The sequence below is a fragment of the Toxorhynchites rutilus genome, chromosome 3, assembly GCF_029784135.1.
Source record: "Toxorhynchites rutilus septentrionalis strain SRP chromosome 3, ASM2978413v1, whole genome shotgun sequence".
Taxonomy (NCBI): domain Eukaryota; kingdom Metazoa; phylum Arthropoda; class Insecta; order Diptera; family Culicidae; genus Toxorhynchites; species Toxorhynchites rutilus.
The window spans coordinates 298050930-298069671 of NC_073746.1; the positions used below are offsets into that span (position 1 = coordinate 298050930).

Here is an 18742-nt window from a genome sequence, read left to right on the forward strand (position 1 = left end):
AATATACGTGACGATTGTCACATGAACTGGGATTTCTAGGTGACAATCGTCGACATGTCTTGAGGTGTCGACAGTGCATGAAAACAAATGAAAAATTGAAGAGGAATAATAAGTGTTTTTTGGGTCGTATAGAATCGATAGTAATGGTATTATATGTATCAATAAATTCAATTTATCTTCAATTTTCACAGTACGAGAGACAAATTGCAAGTAGTTTGTTTTTTTTGTTGTGAAAGCGGTAGTGAGTCTGTTATTCCTCAATTGGACGAATAAGCACACCGAAATTATTTTCATTTCATGAAATCTATTTATTTTCTCTAAAATGTATCTATCACATGGATCTTGTGTTTCATCTATCTATCCGCGAGTCATCGTCACCGAACTGCATATCCATTTCAGAAGCCGTGGTATATGCCCGAGCCGGAGCCAGAGCAACAATTTAACACTGAGAGTGCAGAGAGCAGCAGCAACTACGACCAAAACAAACAAAAATGCTAAACTTTACAGGATGCAATCAACTGTTTCACCAAATCTAAATCAAATACCTGCAAATTCGGCAGAATGTCCTGATACACTAACAACAGGCCAGGTTAAATCAGATCTATAGATACGGTACTGACTGCAGCAAAACAAATATCTGACCTCTCTGAGCGAAACAAATAAAATTCTGGGATGCCAGATGTTTTTTCTTAAATATATGCGATAAAAATTTGAAATATTTGTAAATATGTGCTAATGTCTGACATACTGACCAGCTTCGTTTATCATATGGAATCAATAATGTTTTGTCACTATTTTAAATAGCCTGCAGCAGGAATAAAAGGTTGTGATAAAAGTTAAATGTCTGCAAATTCGTGAACACATGTGCGAATGTGGCATCTTTGATCAGATTTGGCAATCAGCAGAATGAACGCCTTGTCACTTGCTGTTCATCCTCTCACATACATCAAATGAACCTCTCACGGCATCCGAAACGACTGTAGGAATAGAGTGAGGAGAGTTGCGTGATGGTGATGTGACAATTGTCATCTCACCTCACACGCCGCGTAGAATCAGGCCGAATGTTTCTATGGTGGTTAGACACTCCACCCCCCTCTCTAAGGGGGTCATACAAATGAAACACAAATTTCCGCATTACTCAAGAATAATCGAGCAAAGGAAGCGAATGAAATGAATTAATCAAGAAAATACAACCAAATTAGGCATGTGAAGGTTTTAGGGTACAATAAATGATTCTATGGTGGTTAGACACGCCTCCCCCCTCTCTTAGGGGGGCTGCCATACAAATGAAACACAAATTTCTGCATTACTCGAGAATTAATCAACATTTTCATACATAATTTTTATTTTGAAAGCATGTTTATTCATCGCGAATATACTCTTCAAAATCATAATTCGAATTGGATTATGATTCCAATAACTCGAAAGCAAAAGCAGCAAGTTTTCCATTTTCATAGTCTTTATTTTTACATTTTCCAAAACAATATCCGGAACTTGACAGTTCAGTACAGTTGTATTGGTGAACCCGAGTGCGAACCCGTGAAACATCTCAGTGCGAACCCAACAGTTTTCGGGTTGGAACTAGTGCGAAACTAGGTTAAAACTGAACAAAAACGAATTCGCTATCAGATGAAAAACATAAAACAAGGGACCCGGAACTGGAAAGGAAACATTATAACAAGTATGCAGGGGAACCGTTAGCTGATGTGTTGAATAATTTATCGATCGATGGACATCCCGTCCAAGCAGTATATTGATTCCGCAAACTCCACAAATCACGTAATGACATCCTATTACCTTTTGTCAGTAGGGAAATGTAACGAGTGGAACTGCTGTTCAATGTAAGGAGTAGATACTTCTGTGTAAATCAACATCGTTTTATACCAACCCATGTTCCTCTCAGCTAAACCAAACCAGGTTTGAATGCACCAATCCCAACAGGTATGAGCACCAATTTTCCGTCTCTGTTTGTTTGAAATTCAATGAATTTGTCTTTAGCAGTCACTACTTGCATATAAGGAACTTCCGCATGAACATTTTTTCCGACCAGGGCAGATATCTATTTTTTTGACGTGGGACTACGTCTAACCGGAATATATGGAGGGTAAAATGAAAACCTAAACACAGAACATGCAGGAAAAAATGAAAGATTTCGAATGCTTATAGCTCGAACATTTCGTACTGGATAGGAGAGATGTTTGTATCACTTGATAGGGAATATTTCTACGCATCTATCGCAACTAACAAAATGTTGTTTTTCATTAGATAAACAATTGAATAACTGTAAAATATTAGGCGTTATCTAAACGCCCTAACTGCATCGTTTTGATTGGCCCGATTTACGGTTTCCCTAACACAGCCATCAAAACCAAGCAGCCTTGGGGAAATCGGCATTGCAAATACATGAAAGTAGGGGGACTTTTGTTCTCATCGAAAAATGTTCCCTAACACAGACTTTAAAACCAAGCAGCGAAATCGGCATTGCAAACACCCGAAAGAGCCTAGAGGCGAGTGAACTGAAAAGTTTAAACCCTCTTAAAGCCAAAAATAAGAAGAAGAACACACGAAAGTAGGGGGAGCTTTTGTTCCCACCGAAATGTGTTCCCTAATAGAGATTTCTAAACCAAGGTGCCTGGAGAAATCGGTATTTCAAATTCATGCAAGTCGGGGGTATTTTTGTTCCGACTGGAATGTGTTTCCCTAACACAGACTTCAAATCCATGAAGCGTGGGGAAATCGGCATTGCGAATTCATACAAATCGGGGGTATTTTTGTTCCGATTGAAATGTGTTTCCCTAACACAGACTTCAAAACCGAGGTTTCTGGGGAAATCGGCTCTGCAAATAAATGCAAACTGCGAGTACTTTTGTCCTCGCTTGCCTTTGTGCAGAGTGGAATATGTCTGTCCTAACATGATCTTCTAAACTTAGGAACCTGGGAAAATCGTGCAGACACTAGAAGCGAATGAACTTCCCAGTTTCAAGCAAATTCGAGATTCGAGAGGTATGTACACTTTTGGGATGTAAACTTCAGAGGGAAATGTAAAATAGAATAATCGTTTGATAATTTTTTTTTGTCTTTATTGGAAAGATTTTCAGCCTTAGGCTGGTTCATCAAACGTTTGATAATTCTTCCGTACATATATTTTGTTCTAGTCATCATACCAAACGTAAAAGGTCCGTCAATAAATTTACTTGTAACGAAGAACAATCAATCACAATAAATGAATTGACTTTACACGGCATTTGTTCATTTTTTTCACTCACAGAGCAAATATATTGAACTCAATTGAATTTGGAAACTGTTTCATTCAATCAAGAATTTAATCAATACAAACGAATGATTGCTAAGCTAAGGTAGTTCCAGCTCAACCTTGCGGTTATATCATAGATATAACCCACTCATTTTTTACGTTGATATTTTCATTACTTTAAAAAAATCTAAAGTGAAATGAAAATTAAGGTGAGGGGTGGGGCGTAGTATAGGTGGTTCGAAAACCACATTTTCACCCTTGGTAATTTGTGTCACGCCTAAGCAAAACTTAAATAGAATACTACATGGGCTAAAAAGTCCCGGGATTATTCAAAACATGAACAAGATACATTTCGAGAGGTTCATCTGTCACTAGCTCATGTGTGAAGCTTCATGACATTTTGTTTATTTGTTCACAAACTATCTAGATAAATATCGTATTTTGAGCAAACATTATTTTTTTATTCGCTATACCAAGCTATACCATTATACCATTATTTTTTATTCGCTATACCAAGTGTATTGCCCTCGAAGGAAACTATGTTGAGGAATAAATACAGCTTTGCCCAAACAACGATTGTTTTCATTAAAAATGAAGAACCGGATTCATAGTTTGCAGAACATTATCGCTGTATTAATCCGCTTGACAAATTGCTCCCTGCAGAACAAAACTGCTAGCTTTGTTGAGTTCGTATTTTCGCATTTCTCAAAGCCAGCAACACGAACATAATCAACAGAAAATCGAGAATACTCGAATCATGCACAAAGGTTGTCATAACAAACAACGGCAACGCATTTGTTTGTTGTTGACATTCACACTCGTGTTGCGTATGATGATATTCTAGTCGATGGGTTGCATTAGGGATTATGTATAAATGCAGCGATACGCGTTTAAATAGTGAAACTATAGACTAGCGCACAGGTTTCCAGTTAATGTTTTATTTGCACCAGTTTATGATTATGATAGTTTATCCTGTGGAAGAGCCCGTGAGCGGTATACATGCTCGAGAGAGATCGTCAAGATACAAATTATGTCCAATAGGGAAGTGTGGTCCTAGACCGCCCGCCCATGGATCTCAAGAAAAGTCCTGACTACCCAAGGCAATAGAATTGATAATTGGCTTGCAATTGACACTATCTGGACAAGGCATATTTGAAGTTGCGGTACGGTAGTCTTCAGATTTACTTGTTACCATTATTTTCACATCCACTGATTGCAGCTTTTTGGTTGATGTTTCGGTTATTAACTATAACTATATTAGGGTGCCAATGAATATGGTCATCTCGAATTTCAAAAAGTTAACTCATAAAAAACGATCACCACCTCGAAAAAACACCTTATGCAAAAAATCAACTCAATCGGACTCAAGGAATAGTGGCGCAAAGTTTAGGTTTTTGTAAATCGATAAATCATCACGATAAGGGACTGTCCACATACCACGTGGACAGAAAAAGCACGATTTTAGACACCCCCTTCCCCCTCCGAGAACAAGCGTGGACATTTCCTATACCCCTTTTTGAGTTGGCTAGGTGGACATTTCTCGATTTTTTTTTAATAAATATCGGGATGCTATGCTATGTTTAAACATTGATACAGACGTTTATGAATAGTTTAGTAATAATAGCGGTTTGTACTCAATTCTTTGATTTGTTCCCTACATTATCCGTGAAGTTATTTGTATAACTCCTTAGTTTCATCCAAATTCCATTTACGTCATTATTGCTTTATATTACGTTATTTTTACATTATATCAAATCGCCACTTATGAATCTTATCTCGGAGATTTTGTAGCATAAACTGACGTAAACTGGTTGAGCTGCTTAAGTTTTGAAGAAAATCACACAATAAAACAAGGCATCAGTGGTATAAAAAAATCGATATCATCACGCTGTTGAAAATACTAAAATGTTGTGCGGTGTTATGAAGTTTTGATTTGATCAACACCTATATTGCTCAAACTAACAGACGTTAGTCAGTGCCTAAAATAATGAAATTTTTCGTCATCCTTCACGCAACTTTAAAGTTCCATCATCGCAGAACATCTTTGTTTTTTTGACGTAGAACTACGTCTTTCATTAAGGGTGTCAAATCAGAAAACAGGTCACGTTTTTATGAAATAAAGTTAACGTTAATAACTATTTTTGCCGCGAACGGATTTTGGCGATTTACATACTAAACGAATCGGAAATTCCCTAAGATTTGTTTAACACGCTATACATTAGAATCCCCTGGTTTGTAAATGGTTAAAATTTATGAAAACTTCAAGCGTTCCCATTTTCTCATACATTTGTTCTGTCCATTTGTGTGCTTTCCCGAACAGAGCTGTCAATAACGAGCAACTTATCGACGAGCAACGAAGGCGAAAGCGTAAGGTGTAAAGTCTCCGTGAACAAAGGAAAAGTAGAAGAGTGAAGGGGAATACTTGCCTAGAGTATAAACAGTGGATCTCGCTGAGGCAAACTTTCATTCGGCATCGGACTGTTGAGCAATCCAGTTCACTTTGCTTTCGCTGCGCTTCGATCTAAGATTGGACCCAACCAGTGGTGTTCGTTTTTTACGTTATTCGCATCGTGTGTTTTTCTTTCCGCACCATAAATTGGACGCTGTGTGATGAGCAAGAAGAAGAGGAAGGTAGGCTTGAGCCCTGCAAAAAACGAACGCATTGCCAGGGGCAATCAAATTTCGAGGCAAGCGTCATCTAATGATGCACGCGATGTTGGTGCAGGGAAAAGCGCTCGCACTGAACCGAGCCTTTGCGAGTGTTACACCTCATCGAACAACAGCGAAGTAGGCGATTTCGGCGCGTCGGTCGAAAATGTAAACGCCGAAACCCAGGCAGCAACCAGAATCAAGCTCCCCCCGCTGGTGGTGAAGGCGGTCGCTCTTGACAAACTCATCAGCGAATTCGCATCGATGGGTGTTACAGCAGAGTACAAGCTGTGTGGCATATTTCAGTCTTTTTTCAAGCAGTTAACATTGTTTGTTTTCCGTCATCATAAGGGCTTCGTTGGTGCCATTGAGAATGCATCAATGCATTAAACTGACGTTATGGCGAAGCAGGCGTTAAGGTTGTGCGCCAAAATATTATTTGGGGAAAACCAAGCATCTTGAATGTCTTACTGGAATGTTACAAGTTATTTGGGTTCGCGTGCCAGTCGCAAATCTGCCTTCAACTAGAATTGAATTTGCGCTTATATGTATAATGACTTATATAAAATAACAGCGTAGTTCTACGTCAACAATGCGGTCGTATCTTGGACACAACCTCCTATATTTTTTTTTGTCAAAAGACTGCGCAACGTGCTTTTTGTGATTGTCCTTTAGTTATTTTTGTAAAGTTAGTTATAATTTGTAATTTTTGTAATAAACAAATTGTAATCTAAAGAAGCAATACAGTAGAACCCCGATTATCCGCGGAATAGTCTGGCTGGCTCCCCATGTATAACGAAAATCGCGGATAACGAAATAAAGGACTAAACATGAAAAAAAAAATATTTTAGCATGAAAACTATGTTTTATCCATACAGAAATCATTAAACTATCCATCTACAAGGTCGTGTACACCAGTGGTCAGATAATGTGAAAGCCATGACCTTAACAAAAGTGCATGAGCCTCTCACTCACTGACAAATTTGGGGAAGGCCGATAGATATACTACGGAACTCGCTGTCGCGAATAATCCACACCGCGGATCATCCGCTCGAGAATCCACTGTTTTTGAAACAAAGAATGACTTTCTTCTGGTGTAGACAGGCTTTGAGGATAGCTAACGTAGGTCTTTTGGTTGGCTCAGTTTTTTTTTCACTCAACATTGTTGTGAATGCTTCGATTTTGCATCACTAGCCGCGATCGAAAATACGAAATACGATCCATTCAATGTTTTCTGCTAAAATATTTTTATTTCGTGTTTGCACTAGGATTGGGCGATTCCGGATCGATTTTTAGAAGATCGATCTGATTCTGATCTCAGATTTTTTGAATCGATCTTTTGTACTCGGGAAAATCGAAAACATCAATTTTTTTTCTATCAATTTTTTCGATCTTATACGATCTATACATCGCTTTAAATCGCTTCCTCTACGATTTAATTTCGCACAAATGCTGATAGAGACAAAACTAGCGGCAGCTAGTTGGCTCAACCAGTGGCTCATAGGATAACTGAACTAGATGTTGACATCAATTCCATGGTTTTTTGAACTGATGCCAAAATCAAGAATCGGCTTCGACTGCATGACAGACGTATGGTACGTCTGGCTTTTATGGGATCGTTGCTAGCCGAGTTCTGGGCAGATACCAGTTGTTGAATTTCTTATAATGCTCCTTTAATTAATTTATTTGATAAAACGACTCCCTGACGGCACAAGATGAACATCCCTGAAAATATTTTTTTCTGGACTTTAAAATTTGTTGTTTCCTCAATGCTCAAAACAAAATGCTTTTGATTTTTGAATAGAAATATAAAATTTGTAATCCTTGTTTAAAGGACAGCAACACTCCTATAGAATAATCAGATGAATTGGGAAAAAAGCGTTTCATTTTTTTTTCAAATTATGTATTTAACGTGTTCACGTGCACATTACCTATACCCCCTCCCCCTTCACCATGGACAAGCGTAGACATTTCCGTAACCCCTACCCCCCTAAAGTTGTCCACGTTGTATGTGGACAGTCCCTAATTCGTTTATTACTGTCAAATAACAGAAACTATCAGTGTTGAAAAAAAATAACGTTTGTGACGCATATAGAACTAATAAAATAATAAAACTGGGAGCAGGTCTTTCTCTTTGACTTTCGACACTCAAAACCTGAGATAGAGAAGCCAGCTGAATGACAGATAGTTTGTTTTCTTTTTATTCTTTTCACACATTTTCATCAAGAAAATTCAAATCGGACAATTTCAATCAAGCAAGTTGTTGTCATTCATTTTTGAGAAAAGTGTTAAAACTTGACGTGAATCTTTGTTTGTGAGTACTTTTGTACGTTTTTATCTCCGATTTGATTTTTGACGTAGTATTACGTCTAACAGGAATATATGGGGGTAAAACGAAAACAATATAAACAATATCCGAAATAACAAGCAACTGATTTTTATGATTTGCTTTCCGGTGGAGATCTCGTGTGAATTTATGAGTGTTTTGGGTCCATTTGTGTTTTTTCCGATCGCTCATTCAATTCTCGAATCTCAATTCAAGAAAGCCTTTTCCAGCGGCGAGAACTGTTTTCTTTGATCGAAAACAAAAGGTGAAGGTTCGTTTCTCTGCGGTTGCTATCACTAAGCTGCCAAAAAATAACTGGTTCCGTTCAGATTACTGTTGCCATTCAGCGAAAGGTGGTGTATAGCCAAATTTGTGGATAATTTATTTAGGAATGATGTTTTTAAAGCATTTGAGATGATGTTTTTCTGTGATCATATTGAAAATCTTATTTGATATCCAATGAGTTCAGTTTTTCAGAGTTGCTCTAGACAGTTTGCTTGAGCAAAAAAACTCACCCTAATATATATTTTCACTGGTTGCAGGTTGATTCGTTGCTGCAAGCTTAGTGAATCGATTTTTGCAATGTGGGCGATGATTTGATACTCTCCGATGCAATGTGAATATGCAGCGTGTGTGGAGTACATAAACTGAGTACTGATATCCCAATGAAAAGAGTCAACATTTATTTTTCGCAGGTGCATATTGAGGAGAATGTTTTTGTGTTCGATGGAAATAATAAAACGTGAATTGTCTTTCTCAAGATTCATTGTACCCCTAATAAGTACTCGAAAGATGTAATCTTACGTTGATCGCACATGATCGAAGAAATTACAAAAATAATGTATTCGATCGCAGTATTTGATAAACTCTTTTGCTTCAAAGCAATTTAGAGTTCTGAAAAGAACTGGATTTGATTTGCCGAAAACACAACAAAAGCTATCGGTTATTGTTTTTTTCTCCCCGGTAGCAGTGGCAGATTATTTGCCAGCGGCGATGAAATTTTTCGGATTCTTCTCGGCAGATGTCTCCTATGCCCTGCCCTTATTTCCCTTATTTCGATGCTGGCGCATTCTTGGTGGCCTTCTTAGCGGTACCATTCTTCTCTCGGTGGACTCCTTTTTGGCTTTAGGGAGAAGCTTGAACGAACACGCCGCAGCAGTGCGTTCCGTTTGCGCAAACAGGCTCTTGGTGGTGACTCTATCCATCAGATTATTCTTGATGGACGAAGTTAGCTTCGCCACATCAATCTTGAGCAGCGATAACATGCTGCAACCTCTGTACAATTATAATTGAGTGGATTTCCGAGCTGACACCTGCTTATATACAGATTTTTGTGATTTCAATAGCTTGCTTTCAAATCAATTTTTGAGCTATGGAAACAAGTTTTTGGATCAATAAGTAACACACATATAACACGTAGCCATTTTATCTTTCGAATGAAGCGGCCATTTCTTTCAACCGGCAAAGAGGAATATTTGCTTAAAATCCTGTTTCTACAATTCGCGATGTCGACGTCTAGTGGCGATTTCCAATTAGGGGCCATCAATTGAGTCCCAAATTCGTTAGTGTAATCTCTATCAGATTAAAAAACATGAAGCCAGTTTTCAAATGTTAAAATTTGAATGAAAATTTTCACATCATGTTTTTCAATTACTTGAAACACGTTTATCTGACTTTTATGTAATCATATGGCTATACATTTCCATCATTACTACTCAATCTTCTTTTCATTATAATATAAAGTTGTTTTCAAAAACAATTTTGGCATGAAATTTTTTCACCACCTGCAAAAAAATGGTTTTCATTCAAATAGATAACTTATTTGATACGTGAAGGTTAATTTTCATTCATAATTTCAATGTTCATTCCGCCTGAAATTTAGTTATTCTTTGACGCTCCACTAAAGCCCTAAAAATTGGCCCACCTTAGGATATACTTCTACGCGCCTTGATCTAGACCAAGGCGTTATACTATAGGTGGACCGCAATGTCAAAATTGCTGTTCGGCCATTGCTCGTGAAAAAACAAATCATATCTTTTGGTGACAAATGCATTCGTTGGCAAAATAGCTGCTCGCACTTTACTGTAGGCAGGTAATTTTCTGGATTTTTTCGTATAACAATTTCTCATAATTGCTTCTACTTTTTCAGATATCTACAATCAACGGTCGAATTAAAAACAGTGCAGAAGGATGTTTTGAGTATATTTTACCTTCTAGCCGCGCAATCAATGCTTTTCTTTCCAAGCAAGCAGCGTTTTAATCGTGCGTGGTTTTATTGAGCATTTAAAAAAGTGTTATTTTTTTTGTTTTATCATCAGGGCAAAAGCATGAAATAGAATCGTACGTAGTACAAATTTATCGGCACAATCTGATCAAGGACGGAGGCATCATCAAACGGAAACTACGCGAGAAACTTTTCGAAGAGATACAACTGCGCCGCAACACTCGTGTCAAAATGGACGAGTTGGGCTGGGTGTTGATGAACCACGATTTGATAACACGTAATGAGCCAAACCAACAGCATGCCAATAGTAATCGACCAAATAATTTTAAATTCAACATGGAGCGGTTGCGAAACCTACTGGAGCAGCACGAACAGAACAATCACGCTGGTGGATCGGTTTGATATATTTGTTCCGCTAAAGAATGATTATATTTGTTGATTTTTCAGAGTTGACTTCCAAAAAGCAAAACAAATTCCTGCGTATGCTGGATGCAATTTTACAAAACGACAAAGTTTTGAAGGAAATTAAAGAGATGGTAGTGGCGAATCGACTTCTATCGGAAATTCATTATGTGACTACGGTGGAACGTATGCTGAAACACAATTTGGACCCCTCTTTGCGCTGCTGCTTTGTATGCCGAGAGTATTTCCACACTGCCGATGAGTATACCAGTTATTTCCAAAAATTGCACGGAGAGAAATTTCTTATTGTTGCGGCGGTGGATCGATTTCAGACTAGTCAAAAGTTCAACGTTCTACATCACTACAATGTCCTTAATCCGGTGACAATATTCACGATTTGCAACGTATACCACACAGCCCTAATAAAAAAAACAAGAAAAGACGGGTCTAATATTTTACAATACAGAACAAATCTACCACTTTCCACGAAAGTCGGATAACCACTATATCGGTTCGACATGGAATGGCTAATACATATAAGGCAGAAAAAAAGGTTTAACTTTGGAATTCAACATCCTATATTTCCTCGGGTGACCGGAATAAATCGCCACAGTAAACAACTGCAACAGAAACAACCGCTTAGAAAAAGTGTAGTAGGCTAGAAATATTTGGCGCGGGAAAAACATCATGTGCCTCACATTTCTATTATAAATTTATTCTCTTGTTCTCGTTTTTCGAAATTTATTCTGAGGACAATGTAATGGGGACGAAGTCCCCATTTGGCGAGGATAAGGAATCGAGGCGGCCCATGCCGCCAAGATGACGCAATCCGAGTCCACCGCCGACCCGCCGTCGGAAGCGGCGGTGTCTCGCACGCAAACCTGGGATCCACTGATTGCCCGGTTAGTTTGAAACATAGGATACGATCCTTTAGCAATGTCCGACCGAGCTCTAGCGAGCGTCGGACGGTATACGTCTGCCCGGGGCGTTACGTTTGCCTGGGGCGATACGTTTGCCCGGTTAATTCTTGTTTTGAAATACAATACCGCGCCACAATATTTATAGCCTACTACACATTTTATAAGCGGTGGTTTCTGTTGCAGTCGTTTTCTGTGGCGATTTATTCCGGGAACCATTTCCTCGTACCATTAAGTTCATGGCGCATTTGATGTCGGTCATCGTAGCTGCTGCTATGGAAATAACGTGAGCATATACCTTGATTTTTCTGAGGTTTCCAATTCGATTGGCCATAGAAAATATTCCATTTATGAAGTCTATCTCCATCTCGGAGAAAAGTGTGGTAAACAATGTCCGGGTTATTTTTCGTTATGAAAACCTTGTTTCCACATCCTTTTACTGCACAATAATACGGCATCTGAAGTAAATAAAATATTCATAATATAATTTTGGCATGATAGAGAACCGCGAGATGAACGATTATCTTTGGAGGATTTGGACAACAGATTTCTTAGACTTATAGCACTTTTATCACACCAACAAGCTCATCAAATCCTCACGGTCTCCCAAAAATATTGAATAATATATAATATAAATACCTTATTGCAGCTATATTACACTATTTTTCACGAATATATATTTGTTTATTTCTTCCTTCAGTTGTTTTCCTCAGCGAGTTGATATGAAACCATAACCACACAACCAAACAAAAAGTAAATAATTCAGAAAGCTACGTCTCGCTACTCGTCTCACGTATTGTCGTGAAAGTGTCAAGAACGAAACACCTATAGTTTAGCATCTTGATCTAGACCAAGGGATTGCTAAGATGGCCGCCTTTTAGTATCCAGCATAGAAAATCATAAGCATAGAAATCATAACCTAAAACTAAAAATGAAGTGCTTCGCGCGATTTTTCAGCTGTGATTTTAATTGCGAATCTTCCAGAAAGCTTCCGGATGGGTATCCAAACACCGTTTGCCAAAGGAAACTATCCAACGTAATCAAAAATTCACATATATGACTCCAAACATTAAATCCCCGATCTAGACGTGTTTATTAAATTGCTCTGTACCTCCGAAATTTTCAGTCCGCAATACATAAAAGTGGTGACGAAAATAGTGATAAAAGAAAATTCCTTCTAGTAGGACTTAAAAAACGGTGTGGACTGTGAAGAAAAGCCTTTCAGTGAAGAAAGTGAGGAGGAAACGCTGGAACAAAAGTGAAAGAAATTCAGTAAAAAAAAGTGATAGAAAAAGAAAGAAAAAGAAGTGTTGAGGCAACGGAAAAAGAAGAGTGGCGCAAAATGCCAGGGGTACGACTAAAACGTCAAATCTCTCATATTGCCAGTGTACCCAATATTGCTGCGGTTCACTGACATTTTGGTTCTATCAATTACTGTTGTGTACAGCTCGGTCCGGTTATATAGTCGAATAGTGGCTAACTTTAAACTCCATGTTGAATGTAAACACCTCCATGTGAAACCGAAATATGAAAATCGCTCATGCAGTTAGAATAAAGCAGCGCATTTTTCGATTTCCTCGTATCCTCGTAAATGATATGTTGATAAACAAATGACGCCATATTGATTTTGGTTTTGGGTAGCCTATATTCAATTGATGTCTAACCCCTGCAAAATGCAACCGCTGAGTGTCCTTTTTCCTCTACTCGATAAATTGGATACATTGTTTTCAGCTGAGTTGCTAATTTCCGGCAGTGATCCACTGAATCCACCGCTTTCCCGCAAACAGCGGATAGAAAAAGATGAAAAAGTAAGTTTTTCGTTTCCGCTCGAAGAGAAAATGAATTCATGTAATCAAATCTAACACAAAAAGCATTTTATAATTCCCGAAACAATTGTTACGGGTGTAGGGTGTTGGGTGTTACGGGTTACGGGTGTAGGTTGGAGCTGGCAGTGTTGCCAGAGCAAGGGATTGTATTGGTAAGCATGAAAAAAAATTCATTGTGTTTTTTTATTCGACAAAAATGTGAACAATAATGATTAAAGCAATTGTTATTCTAATTGAAATATTTTAAAAGAAAATAATAGATTCTGTGCATCCTTTGTATTTGAGCAAAAGGTTTTTTTTATTTGTTGTGAATTCAGTGAAATCGCTCGACGGGAATTGGCCGTGAACAACTGGCATTAAAGTGGAACAGGAAATCTTGGTAAAATTTATTTGTTCAATCAATTGGTGATTTTTTTTAAATGGGCGGACCAGTTAGGATCATTGTTGTCCTAAACCGAGCAAAGGAAGAGAAAAAAACACATTTTTTTATGCTTGCTAGAGCAATTGTGTTCAGAGAGTTGAAAATTTTATTTCCCAATAATAAATTGGAGACGACAAATTACCCCGATTTTATAAACAAATTGAAATCTAGATTGGATAGAACAGAATCTGGGCTAATGCAAAGGTTCAAATTCAATAACCGTGTTCAGCAATCATCGGCGGAAGGTTTTGTTCTTTCTACACTGCGTTTCATAACTATAGAACCGCTCCATTTTTCTGAGTTTCCAAAGATATATAAGAAGTTGGTTGAATTGAAGTATATAGTGTAGGATATAATAACTATCTTCATTTATAAGACTGACCATTTGAACTTTATTGTTGTGTCCAGGCGCAAAACATCAAAAAACTAAAATACCAGTGTTTCATTACTACACCCAAACAAGCGTTTTTTTTTTTTTTTTTTATCTTCGCTTATTTTTCGTCGGCCTATTTCCGCCACTTTAGTGCCAATCACCGACATCAGGGAGGCGACTCCACCTGTTCCTACCTATCAGACTCAACAACTCATGAGCCGGGCCAACTTCTTTTACTTCCGCTCCGAAGGAAGACGTAACCAGAGATTTTTCGCCTCAGAAAATCCCAACGACGCCAGCTGGGATTGAACCCAGGCCGATCGGATTGTGAGGCTGTTACGCTAACCATACAACCACTGGCGCCGTCAACAAACAAGCGTTGTCAGCAAGCATTTCATTTTAGACAGAAAACATGCCATTTCGTGCCTTGACGTCAAATAGGCAAATTATGCCATCTGTCCCCCAACGCTTTAAAATGTTTATATGTATGGAAGCAGACATCGCTTTCTTTTTTCTTCGTTCATCTTTGTAGGGATTGCACAAAAAAATCCAAACGACGACAACGGGGATCGAAACCATGGCCGGCTAAGGCGCAAGACTGTTTTACACGACCACGCTATCCACATGGTTAATGATGCTGTTCGGCAAATGCGTGATAATATTGCACAAAATGAAATTAGAAAGTGTTTTCTAAGAGTTAGAAAGAGCGCATGAAGGAGAGCAAAATCTATCTCGTTCTGGGCCGTGCATGTGGCAAAGTATGCGGAAAGCTTATTTGTCCTTTGTTTCGCTCACTCGTATTAATCTTATATTGCTGTACCATGTATATTATACAAATGCTTACCAGTATTTGAGAGTCATGACATTTTCTGTTATGTTATGCCTCATTTAATGTCATAAATCGGGATGACAAAACATGAGCTAAAAATCAATTTTGGGTGTGTAGAACCAGATGGAAAAACTCTCACTCCTTTACAATTTCACATGAGTTATAATAAGTTTCGTAATTCGTAGATCACCTTCAGTTCTCGATCAGTTCAAATAACCCATTCGGGATGGTTCCGACCAAGCTGCGCCATGTTGTAGTGTGTATCTCACTCTACGCATAGGATACTGCTCGTTTAAGCTCCTCGAATCTATCATACTGCTTGTAAGCTGCATCCACTATTCGTATCCAGAATCTGAAGCCCCTATTCTTCAAACCATGCTCTGACCTTCCGGATTTTAGAAATTGATGCCAAATTACCCAATTATCACATTGTTTTTGATGCAAAACAGCACTAAAGGATTCTGAAGCAATTCGTTGCACTTCTGACTGTTCATTCGTGTTGATGGGAAACTATCTGAACCAGGCCTTCTTGAGAAAATTCTCCCCAAACCATAAAAATCCCATCTCCAAAGCTGCGGTTCCGAAAACTAATGTAGAAGCTTATCACATGGGTCTCACTATTTCACTATTATGATAAAAAGAAATTCAACTTGAATAGAATTTGTTCATATTGGAAGGCCTAACGAATCGTGTCATGTAATTTTCGGAATCGTAACTTTGCAGGCGGCACTTTGATGGTTTGAGGAAATTTTCAAAAAGGCCTGATTCAGATAGCGAATGCATAGCCAGAAGTGCAAATGATTAACTTATTTCTGACGTAGAACTACGTCTTTCAGGAAGGGTGCCAAATCAGAAAACAGGTCACGTTTTTATGAAATAAAATTAACGTTAATAACTATTTTCACTGTGGACGAATTCTCATGATTTGCATACCAATCGAATTGTAAATTCTCTAAGATTTGTTTGATATGTTATACATTAAAATTCGCTAATCTCTGAATGGTTTTAAGTCATGAAAACTGGAAGAATTTCTTTTTCCCATACAGTTGTTCTACCGATTTGTGTGTTAACCCTACCCGTATTTCGAATGCTTATAACTCGAACATTTCTTAATAGATCGGAAAGATGTTTGCATCAGTTGATAGGAAATATTTCGAAAATGCGGTCGTATCATAGATACAACCCCTTAAATTTTTTTGAAAATAAAAAAAACTATGTGATAATTGGGTAATTTGGCATCAATTCATAAAATCCGGAAGGTCTGTGCATGGTTTAATGAATAGGGGCTTCAGATTCTGGTCAGCTTGTTCACCAAATCAGAACCCTGTCAAGAACTTATGAGGAGTGATCGCAGCTTACAAGCAGTATGATAGAATTGGAGAACTTAAACGGGCAATATCCTCCGCGTAGAACGAGATATACACTACAACATGGCGCAGCTTGATCGAAATCACCCCGTGTTGGATTTACTTTTTCGGATTCTTCGAGAAAAGCGCCTTTTTTAGGTTATACAATGGCAGCTCTCTTAAAGCTGTAAATTTATTAATACTTTGATATTAATTAATAAAATTCATTTGAATGAAACTTACATTTCGGTCTCCTTATTACTAAGCAAATCCAATAAATATCAATTCAAATATAACTTCAATCTAAACTACTGATGAAATTTACAAGCGTGTTCAGTTTTTTTTTATTATATGAATTTGACGTTTCATCGTCGATGGTGACGTTAGAGTTTGCTAGTGGAGATGGGCGAATCGCTAATCAGGGGATAAATGGCGAACACGAAATTATTGCGACACCGAAAATGTCATGCCAAAAAATGTCAAGCTTCGTCGTGCTGCTGCAAGAACGACAAAAGGCGCTTCTCGAGGCACTGTCGCCTCGAGATGTCGCCATTTACTGTGCCCTTTGTCACGAAAGGCTCACTCCTCAGTCCGCAAGAGCAGATGGTCTGCCAAACGTGATATTTGGAGGCGAACTTCGACATTTTCTTCTTCTTAAATTTGTCGTCCACATCGAACCTGCTCTCGCCGGTGAAAAACTCCAACCCCGGAATTTGCTTAAAATCGGCTTTTATATACGATTCGTCGTCCATCACACAGCAGCCATATTTTGTCAGCATCTTCTCGTAGAGTTTCCGTGTCCGAGTTTTAGCCGTCGATTGTTGCCGCTCATCGCGGTTTGGGAAGTTCTGTACCTTGTATGTATGTAGTCCAGCTCTCTTCTTTGCATTCTGGACGTAGCTCTGCGACATGCCGATCTTTTTAGCCAAATCACGGCTTGAGACGTTGGGATTTGCTTTAATCATCCGCTTCACCTTTCCCTCCGTCTTTTTGTTCTCCGGTCCCGGTTTTCTTCCAGCTCCTTTGCCGTGGTCCAACGTCAACCGCTCCTGGAACCGCTTCAACACTCTGGAGACGGTTGAATGGTGAATGTTCAACATTTTTCCCAACTGCCGGTGCGACAGGTCAGGAAATTCCACGTGTTTGGAAAGAATTTGTTCTTTCGACTCGCGTTGGTTCACCTCCATTTTCGTTGAATCGAAAAACACGACTTCGAGTTTGACAGCATGTAGACAATAAACATCAATGAGAAAGTGTGCAAAATTTGGTTGATTTTTACCCAATGGTAAAAAAGACGGGTGGGTAATGTCGGGGACATAACCGGAGTGACGTAGGACTATACAAAGGGGACAGCTTTTGTTAAATATATATTTTAAATATATTGTTTTATTTTCTACTCCTACGTGAATACTTACCTATCTACCTTAAAAATGGATTAGTTTACTGTTTACTCTTCATGAATATGTTGATGGTTCTGAAAAGAACCTTTGGTGTTGTGTTTTTGTTATCACTCGATATTCCCATCTTGTTCTGTTAAACCTTCCTGATTAGCTATTGCGTTTGCCACTCGCCACAGCTTTCACAGTTGGAAAATTTCTTCCCATCCAGCTTGTGACATGTTCAGTAAATTACATTTGATGCGACGTGCCGGAGAAAGAAGAACACTTAAGAAACACTTAAGAACACTTAAGAAACACTTTGCCACTCACTGAAACTAATTGTTGCCTTGATGAGCGCCGAACCGAAGCTGCTCTGTTCTTGATGCGGGTTTTCTGATTGTCGTGAGCAGCTTTGCAAGCCAACTCGAGCACTCCGACGGCCGAAACTCTATAATCGCTGTTAGGTATATTGGTGCTCCGGCACCAATCCGTTCGGCCTAGTTACCCTTGCGGAGCAATCAGTAAATGCGACCAACAGGGAACTGGAGACCTGCACGGCTCGAGTGAGACTTTGCCTTTCCCTTAACTTGTCCTCCTTTGTTACGTCCACGATGCCGATGCCGTACAACCACACGGGTTTACGGTTTGAAAGAAAATAAGATATTTTTTTGGGGTCCGCGTGTTTTATACTCTAGCGGTACACACTCACAGGATAGAGACAAATCGGCAGACTCAGCCAGAGGGGCAAGTCCAACGAGACGAACGAATGAGCGTTAAAAGGGAGCGATGGTAAGAAA

General features: G+C 38.7%; 1 protein-coding gene across 1 annotated transcript in view; it reads right to left on the minus strand.

Moving 5' to 3' along the window:
* Positions 1 to 12519, minus strand: part of LOC129772791 (uncharacterized) — a 71776-nt gene extending 59257 nt beyond the window's left edge. Inside the window, exons 1-2 of the mRNA XM_055776240.1 lie at positions 12411 to 12519; positions 12070 to 12229 (exon numbers count right to left, since the gene is read on the minus strand). Coding sequence (XP_055632215.1) covers positions 12070 to 12229 — 160 coding nt within the window. The 5' untranslated portion in view covers positions 12411 to 12519. The remainder of the gene's footprint in view (positions 1 to 12069; positions 12230 to 12410) is intronic.
* Positions 12520 to 18742: the final 6223 nt, after the last annotated feature.